Raw genomic sequence first — 9396 nt, 5'->3', positions numbered from 1 at the left:
ATATAGTAGGGGTCTGCCTAACCCCAACTTACCCTAAAAAAAAAAAAAGGACTACAGTCCACATTGATAATGGTTTCTGAACAGTGATATAAGAAAGAGACCACGATGTTTGCACTTTTTAATTGGCTACAGATGGCTTCTTGGGAACTGCTTTTGAGAGCTTTTTTTTATTGTCTTGTTGTGTTGTTTAATCAGGTGTCAAAGGTTACTGCAATTCCCAAAAATCTCTCACAAGGGTTGTCCACAGATCCACTTATGATCGTATGTTTGAGCTCAGTTGATCTATCGAATGTCTTAGTAAGGCCTACTTAATGGTACACAGCCATTTCTTCCAATGGTCGAGTCATTTCAAACTGCTCTTATTTTTAGTACTACTTTGTCATTCATCTCTCTTTAAGTATTGCACCACCCTTTCTCTTTCTTCTCTAGCTATTGACCCTAAGTCCTCAACTCACTACGTTGCCATCACCATGGTTTCAAATTTCGGTTTCAGAATGCCTTTCAGTCCTCACCAAAACCAAAAATTCCGACCAAATCCTACGAAATCAAATAAAATAATATTTTATCTCATACAAAATTTTGCGAAATTACTGAAATTTTGGCTGAAATTTTAGGAAAATCTTAAATAATGAATAAAATCTAGATTTTTTGGTGATATTCCTTAATTTCGGTCAAAATTTTGTAACGTAAGGGTTTAACTGATTTCGGTTTCGAAGAAAACTTGAAATTTTGGATTTCAAGCAAAATTTAAAACCATGGTCATCACTAAGGCTCGCTCTCGTCATGAGAGTCGCTCTCTTTTGGAAAAGATTCCATAATTAGTAACAAGATTATCTAGAGAAGCGATATTTATGCCCCTTTTCATCACCAGGGATACCCAGCGCCAGTGTATGCGGCAAACAAGCCCACTGGATTCTTCTGACGTCAAGTACATTAGCGCCCCTCTAGTCATTGATACACTGTGGCCGGGTGTCCCTGGAGATGAAAAGGGGCGTAAATATCACTTCCCTTCACTAAAATGCTCCTGAAATAATACCTACGGTCAATAGTTAGAGAAGAAAGAGAATGGGCGGCGCAATACTTAAGAGAGATAAATTACAAAATACTGAAAATAAGAGTAGTTTGAAAATTAAATATAGCTTGTTTTACTAAATGCTCCTAAAATAATACATCAAGTTATAAATTTTTTGAAAATATCATCATAAAATAGTGTAATAAAATCAGATTTAGGAATTTTCCACGGGTTTTAGTTCGTTGTTTAGATCTGGTCAGAAATAATTTTGGATACCATATGATAGGGATTGGGAAATGATAAATGCGCCTCTTTTCATCTCTTGGGATACCCAGCTGCATTGTACGTAGCAATCAGGTCACTTCATTCCTTAAATGTGAAGTACATCAGCCCCTTTGCAGTTATAGATACACTGCAGCTGGGTGTCCCAAGCGATGAAAAGAGGCACATTTATCATTTCCCTAGGGTATTGAAATATGCCCTTAAATCCTAGTAATGTGTCTACATCCTATCCGTTTAAAGTTCGGATTCAGAAAGTTGTCGGCCTGCCTGGTCCATTGCCACTCTACTAAACAGTTAATTAAAATAAGTGTTAAACAAGGTAATTGAACCCATTATCAAAATGGCTGTGCGAATATCAGCACCATATAAAGTGACCCAGCCGCATGGATGGGTGGTTTAGGACGAGATTGTAGAAGCCACCTATAAAAAAATAGGTGTAAAATGGTGGCCCCACCCCAAAAAATGAGGTGTAAAATAGTGGGCCCTAATAAGATTTAGGTAGAGCTGGTGACCCCACTCCATCAAAACAAACATGAGGTTTAAAATGGTGGGATCCACCCCATCAAAACAAACATGGGTGTAAAGTGGCGTGCCTTACTCCATCAAAATGGTCTGTCCTAAAGAAACATAACAGAAGATGCTACAGGATTTTCACCACTGTGGCTCCCACCTTTCTCTTTCGGTTTGTCATTTGGTTTTGTTGTACTTAACTGCTTATGCCAAAATAGGTGCAGTGCATCTCTTATTAAGAGTCAGTCAAAAAGGAGTTTGCCAGAATTTCCCCTTTCAGGTACTCAAAAAGGATGATCTAATTTTTTCTAAATAAATCTCTCACATGGGTTATTAATTCCTTTCCCCAGAAGATTTTATCATAAAAGGATAACATAAATGATGAAAATTAGAGCCTCCTTAATACTTCAAACTTCAAACTTCAAACAATAGTTGTAACAGACAAGTTCTCGTCCTACATATTACATATAAATTACTCATGTCCTCAAATAGCCCTTCAACAAGCATATTACTGAACCAAAACCAAGAACCTAAAGGCAAAGGACAGAAAAAAAAAACTAAAATACAAGCTGAAATCCTTATCTTTCTTCGCCAATTCAATATCTTAAGTTTGGGGTTGTGATTCTGAGCACATTACTGAATCAAAGTCAAGCTGAAATCCCAAAGTTTCTTTGCCAACTCCGTATCTGTAGCTTGTTTCTGCGGCTCCTCTATGTTATTGTCACTAAAATATTTGCCCGTAACCCCCTTGACCTGTGGATTCAATGCAATATAGCACTCTGTTGATGCCCCCTGCAACAAATTTCAACAGTAAGAACATGAAATACACACATGCCTGAAAACAGAAGAATAAATAAGCAATGAAGAAATCAATGTGATTCGATATTTATGATTAGGAAACTGATACTCAAACACCCAATTGTTTTGATATTGGAACTACTCCATTTTAAAGATCTGTCATTGACTGTTACAGTTCACAGTAAAGCTTTCAACAGCCAACAGGAGAAGTTTAAGATAAAGAGGGATGCAAATATCATATCCCATTTCATTCTAATAGTCTATGTAATGATATTTTTGGCATTCAGATTTTTTCTTCCGTGGAATATGCTATTATGTATTGCACATATTACTGGCTAGATATGTAGGTGTTTATGGACATCCATGCGTGGAATATCGATAGCAAGTTTCAAACTTTCATTGGGCTTAGAGAAGAATTCTAACTCACCTGTGGAACGGTTTTAAAAAACTTGTTAAACACACGAAGAAGAACTGCATCAAAACAACAGAAGCAAACTGTCAGTCCATAGACATCGAAAGAGGTATCTAATACATCAAAAGTGCGCGCGCGCGTGCGTGTGTGTGTGTGTGTGTGTGTGTGTGTGTGTGTGTGTGAGAGAGAGAGAGAGAGAGAGAGAGAGAGAGAGAGAGAGAGAGAGAGAGAGAGAGTATTAAAAATGCGGGGTGTCTCAACTTCCATGCACAAGCAGCGTAATGTGATAGGGATAGCATGAATTTTTCGTTGAAAGAAACTACCGTCACATAAGAGGTAAAATGAGTTGCAACTTATTTTAGAAATTCAATAAAATGAATTTCAACTTATTTTAGAAATTCAATCTCCCCTAAATGAATTTTTCGTTGATAGAAACTAACATCACATTAGTTAAAATGAATTTCAACTTATGAATTCAATCTCCCCCTAAAATTCTTCTTTGCATCTCAAAACTCTCTTTCCAGTATAAATTTTACTTTAGTCATAGAATCATCATTGTTTTTGTGAGGAAAAGATATGATAGAAGGAGTAATATGAATGAAGAACGAGATATGGTACTAATGAAAATCCTTCAAAACAAATTTTAGTTGCTCCCCTCTAAAATCTCTCAAAAATTTTCAAGAATTTCCAGTTAGCAAGGAAATAAGGAAAAACAGTGATTTAGGAAATTGGCAATTTCTTGATTGACTTCAAAAAATCACTGAGACAAGGGCCAGCTTGGAGATTTTTGAAGAAAACCAAGAATTTATTTCAAGCATCGAAACTTATTTTGGCTCATTTTCTGAGTTGGCTCAGTGAAGCTCAGATTGAATTTAGTGCCCTCAAGTTAACTTGCTTAGTTTTTTAACACTGAGCTACAGTTAGCAAGTTTTAAAATAACTGAGCAAACTGTAAGCGCTTCATTAAATTAAATATGGTGATTTACCGTATACAATTTTCCGATGCTGCAGAAGATTAGTAGTGATACTTCCTGGATGAAGTGAATTAGCAGTAATATCCACCCCTTCTTCCTGTATAAATAATGAATATAAACAACCACTGTCATGCTCAATGCAAGGATTTAAACAGAGAAAATATAAGGTGATTATGACACCATTAACACCATTATGAGATGAAACCAAGTTCAGTGGCACACAATTCCTACAATGAGGAGACTATAGTATATGATGGCAGTCTGGCAGATAGGCTGTGAATGAAGGATGAAGAAAGATATTGGTATATGTACACACAGGTATTACCAGTCCAAACTCTATCAGAGAATGTGTTCACATTTAAAATACAAAGCTACTTCCGATAGTTGTCAACGCGCGACTCGACTCATGACTCGATTTCTTAATTTTATGACTCGCGACTCGTAAGAGTTTTTGACATGAACAGAAACTTCATTGAAAAAAAATATAATTATATATCCAGAGATGAAGCATGTAAAAAATATAACCCATTAGCACATAGATAAAGCACTAAGCCAAAAATATAAATAACTATATGCTTATTATATCTTGCATGCAAAAAAATAATTAAGTTGTAAGTTCCAACTTCCAAGTTTTAAACCATCAAAACAAGAAAGCCCAGGCCCACTGACTCGACTCGACTCGTTCTTGTCTTATTTTTTCGGGTTGACTCCCAGCGACTCGTTCGAGCAACCAAACGGCTCAGACGAGTTTTCAACAGAGGCGAGTCACCCATGTGACTCACCTCGAAAGCCCAACGACTCAAATCGACTCGGGAGCTGACTCGTACGAGTCGTAAGAGTTTGACAACTATGCTACTACCTTTATAATGGGACGGTATCTTAGTATAGATATAAATGTGACACATGACAATACGGAAAATAACTTTGGTGAATGTGTTCACATTTAGACGTCATGCAAATACCTTTAGCTGTCTTGCAAGCTCATTAGCATGCAATATGTTTGCAAGCTTTGATCGGCCATATGCAACAACACTGCTGTACCTGCAAGTTGAGCAAGTTCAACACCGATTAGAAACAGCTCTGAAATTCCCTTTTGCCCACATGAAAACAGAAAGGAACTACAGAAGAGCAGGGCTATATCCTAGTATCGAGGTCACCAATTCAAAGAATGCCATTTACAAAGCTGAGATTAATACAACAATGGATGGTTTTGCCATAACATTACCCTTTCTCATCATTGAGTTCATCTTTGTCAAAAGGAATTCCTGCACTATTTGCGAAACCGTGACCAGCAGATGAAACATTAACAATCCTTCCTTCTATTTTACTATCTCTTGCTGTTTTCTTCATGGTATCCAACAGAAGATGTGTCAAAAGAAAATGGCCTGCAAAGAGTGGTAAGTCTAGTTAGGCCATTTGAAGAAAGATTAAGCAAATTATGACCCATTCTAAATATTTCAAGACACGGAAAAGAAACTTTGTGAATTCAATAGACATTTATAAATATATAAAGAAATTTAAATAATTTTTAAAGAGATAAGCAGCAAATGGGTCGCCATTTTGTTGAGAAATAAAGTCATTCGTATGACGTGTTTATGTCTTTTTATCTTTATTTCTTTTATTTCATATGTCGTCTTGCTATAAATGTGGATTCATCACCCTTGAAGTGCATCAAGTAAACAATATTATTCATCTAAGAATGCCTGACAAGCAAATTGGCTTGTAAACACTTATCAAGAATGTTGGAAACATAAAACACAGTAGACAACCTTTTGGTCTAATTCACCACCTAAAAAAAACCAATAATCCATTCATTTACCAACATTTTCCAATAAAAATTATGTTTCATTAAGAGCACATAGAAAGAAATTTTAATTCTCACATCCCAGATAGACAGGAGGAGCTAACTCAAAAGTCAAAAACACATTGGAGCTATTAAGTTGAATATTAAAAACATTATCTATTCGCTGATGGTTAAATTTGAAAGAAGTTCCGTTTGAAAAAGAATAATTAAGCATGCATAAGAACAATTAAGGGTGGACCTTGTAACACATACCTAAGTGGTTTGTTGCAAACTGCATCTCTATGCCATCTGTGGAAAGTTTAAAGGGAGTTGCCATAATTCCTGCATTGTTACTTTCAAAAGAGAAGACATAAAAATCAGCTTTCTCTTTACTAAGCTACAGAAATTAAGCAGGCTTAGCAGGTTATTTAGTATCAGATTTATAAAAAAAAAAAAAAAAACTACTCTCAGTCTTTGATTTCTTACATGAGGATGTTCAATGGAAGATCCGCTGACTTGAATTCTGATGCAAATTTTCTTACTGATGCCATTGAGCTGAGATCTAACTCCATGACATCAATTTTAGCGGTGGGGATTTCGGCGATGATTTTTTCTCTTACATCCTTACCAGCAACAACATTCCTGACGGCCATAATAACATGAACGCCACGCAATGCAAGAACACGTGTTGTCTCGGTGCCAATACCATTAGATGCTCCTGCAATTATAATGAATATGGTTTTAATAAATATTCATTGAACAGATTTCAGATAATCCAAACACTAAAACCTTTATTTATAACATCATTCACACTACTCAACAAAAGCCCAATCCCTGGTCTTTATAATTGTGAATGTGCCCTGGCCTAACACGCAAACTAATCAGGTAGTCTTAACTCTTAACCATACAATCAGGGGGGATTGAGTGCAAATGGTTAAAAAAGCTGAATAGCAATCCAAATTAAATCGGTAAAACTCCTCTGCTAAGATGGTTAGGATTGTTAAGGCAGTGTGATCTATCCGTTATGACCAATCTAAGATGAGGCCTACTAGATGAACAGTCTATTTAATGTATACATGTGCTACTTGTATCAGATTAGCAATACTAACACCGAAAAGGAAAAGAGAAAATGTTTAGGCTATGTTTGACAACCAGAATTTTTTTTTGTTTCCATGGAATATTAGCTTATCCAATGGAGAGGAATGGCGGGAGAGGGAGATACCTAAGAAGGACTGAGTGAGGAGAGGGTGAGAAAGGGGAAGAAACTCAACTAAAAACGAGTTATTTCCCCCCATTTTTAGCCACTTCTCACCTTCTCCTCACTCATGCCCTCTCAAATCTCTCCCTGTCCAACTTTCCTTACTTTCTCTCATCACTGGATAAACTAATATTCCATGGAAAAAATTCATGGTTGCCAAACATGGCCTTAAGTCCTGATACTCTCCCCTGGTAATTATCAGTTTTAAATGATCAAATCTACATGAATTTGGATAAAATATCATTTTTCTTCAGTATCAAATTTATATTTGAAAATTTGTAATCTACAATTGCATAAATTCGTAAATGAAAAAAAAAAAAATTGTAACAAAGAGACCCCCACACAAAATTCCATACAAAACACAAACAGTCACCAACGGAGGAAGCACAAAAAATTCTGATTTCGTAAATGAAAAAAAAAAAAATTGTAACAAAGAGACCCCCACACAAAATTCCATACAAAACACAAACAGTCACCAACGGAGGAAGCACAAAAAATTCTGATTTCATGAAATCCAACACCCATACTTTCATTATCTTCACCAATCCAAATCCAGCAAAAAAAAATACTACAAAAAAAAAAAATTCATGAGTGCAACTCGGGTCAATTTTTTGGTAATTCGGGTTCAGCTTTACCTTAAAATTGGGTCGGGTTTGGGTTGATTCCAATTCATTTTTTAGCAAAAGCTCAACCTGATCAGGCCCAAGTTGCATCCCTAAAAAAAATTCTCCCAAAAACTCATTAATTTTTGGGTGTTGAGGTAAGGTGGGTCGTTCCCCTTTTGTATGTATTTACATTTTCAATAAAGTTAAGGTGCTTGCCCCTCCCTAGATAAATTTAGGGCTAAAAAGACAAAAAAACAAAACCCTGAATCTCAATCAAACCAAACTGTCATAATTACTGAAAGAAAAAAAATTTCTACTTCTATAACATCCAGACCTCATATATCATCATAGTCTCACATCAACCCAGATCCAAAAAAAAAACAGAATTCCACATAGTAGACATCATACCACCATGGCAAAGATAACAAAACACATCTCTTCCTTCATCATACCCAATAACCAAAAGAGAAAAGGGTTCCTGCGCTCGAGTGCACAAACAGGGGTGGGGCCACATTGTTGGGATGATCCTAAGCATTCATTTGAAAGGCCCTTTCATGGATAGGGTTAAGACTAAAAATCAGCACCAGGGTGTTCATTTGTGGGGTGAAAAAAATGGGCAGATCAGTAGACAAACAGTATCCGTCCATTTTCACCCCCACAAATGGACACCCTATGATAATCCAATGAAGCTGATTTTTGGTACACACCCCATCCATGATGGGGCCTTTCAAATGAATGCTTAGGATCACCCCAACAATGTGGCCCCACCCTTGTTGCGTAGATAAGCTATCTGCGCTCGAGCGCAGAAACCCTTTTCTCTAACCCAAATCCACAATATGCAAATAAACAAGCTAAAAAGTAGTTTCAGAAAGAACCCATGAATCAAATCAATATCCCATATGAAACTTACCAGTAACAATGGCAGTAAGGCCAGATCCATCGATCCCTAAGGTAACATCCTCTGCTGTTGAATAAGCAGAAAACCCAGAAGGTCCCTTTTTTGAAAACAACAAGAAAGGCATACTTCTCTTCTCTAAATTAAAAAAACTCAACAATGAAATGACCAAAGATTCAACAGAAACCCAGAAAATAAAGCTCTCCTCACAAACCCAAATAAACAACTTGGGCTTATTTATAATTATCAGAGATTGAAACCCAATTCCAGCAATCGATCAAAATGACCAAATTTAGTCAGAACTGGCGTGCTCCAATATCAGAGGCCATGATGTGAACGAATTTATGGTATTGATTTATGGGGTTAGTATCAATTTTCAACGGTCGCCGAAAGACCCGAATGCGTGTTTTTGAAAAGGTCAAAACTAGGGCTGGCAATTTCACCCGTGAAACCGGGGATCCGCCCCGCCCAGAACGGGAAGGGGACGGAGACTTAAAAATCCCCCTGAAGCGGGACAGGGCGGGGGTGGACCCACCCCGTCCCGTTTTACTATGCAAGCCATTATCAATATCCTCTTATTTTAATATTGTTTTAGTGTTTTTTAAGTTAACAGTAAATATTTTTTTTTATGCTAGTGATATTGGCACTACCGTATTTTGATAAGTACACAAAAACGGCTTGTCTTTCTCTTTTTTTGGGGTGTTAAAAAGTTTTTTTAAGGTGAGGATTTTTGTGTGGGGCGGGGATGGGGATTATGTATTCCCCGCGGGGACAGGGACGGGGAATGCAACATCCGGCCCCCGCCCCGTTGCCAGCCCTAGTCAAAACTAAGGGGGTGTCGGTGCTAAAACGGCACTAGATATTGGCA

At 37.0% G+C, this 9396-nt stretch overlaps 1 protein-coding gene across 4 annotated transcripts; it reads right to left on the bottom strand.

The window, feature by feature from the left end:
- Nucleotides 1-2202: 2202 nt before the first annotated feature.
- On the bottom strand, nt 2203-8889 carry LOC143882290 (short-chain dehydrogenase TIC 32, chloroplastic-like). Of its 4 annotated transcripts, none has more exons than XM_077385809.1 (8): nt 8544-8889; nt 6257-6488; nt 6044-6123; nt 5213-5372; nt 4950-5028; nt 4000-4084; nt 3030-3073; nt 2203-2596 (listed from the first exon to the last, which is right to left on the bottom strand). In XM_077385809.1, exons 1-8 carry the CDS (start codon nt 8653-8655, stop codon nt 2438-2440), a joined length of 951 nt encoding a protein of 316 aa, XP_077241924.1. In that variant the 5' UTR covers nt 8656-8889; the 3' UTR covers nt 2203-2437. The 4 variants fall into 4 exon arrangements, with proteins under 4 accessions (XP_077241924.1, XP_077241923.1, XP_077241926.1 ...); XM_077385808.1 differs by lacking the exon at nt 8544-8889 and adding an exon at nt 8042-8192; XM_077385811.1 differs by lacking the exon at nt 8544-8889 and adding an exon at nt 7968-8115.
- Between the last annotated feature and the right edge of the window lie 507 nt (nt 8890-9396).

This window comes from Tasmannia lanceolata, unplaced genomic scaffold, assembly GCF_043159265.1.
Source record: "Tasmannia lanceolata isolate RefF3 unplaced genomic scaffold, GAP_Taslan_0.1 ptg000007l, whole genome shotgun sequence".
Classification (NCBI taxonomy): Eukaryota; Viridiplantae; Streptophyta; class Magnoliopsida; order Canellales; family Winteraceae; genus Tasmannia; species Tasmannia lanceolata.
This window is presented reverse-complemented; position numbering and strand designations above follow the sequence as displayed.

Excerpts from the sequence above, each read along its gene's own strand:
- LOC143882290 (XM_077385808.1), bottom strand. The coding sequence starts at position 8,168 with ATGCTTAGGATCATCCCAACAATGTGGCCCCACCCCTGTTTGTGCACT. Across the intron at positions 6,124-6,256 it reads CTTCCATTGAACATCCTCAT|TAACAATGCAGGAATTATGG; the intron begins GTAAGAAATCAA and ends CTCTTTTGAAAG. Across the intron at positions 3,074-3,999 it reads GCATCGGAAAATTGTATACG|TTCTTCTTCGTGTGTTTAAC; the intron begins GTAAATCACCAT and ends GTTTTGATGCAG.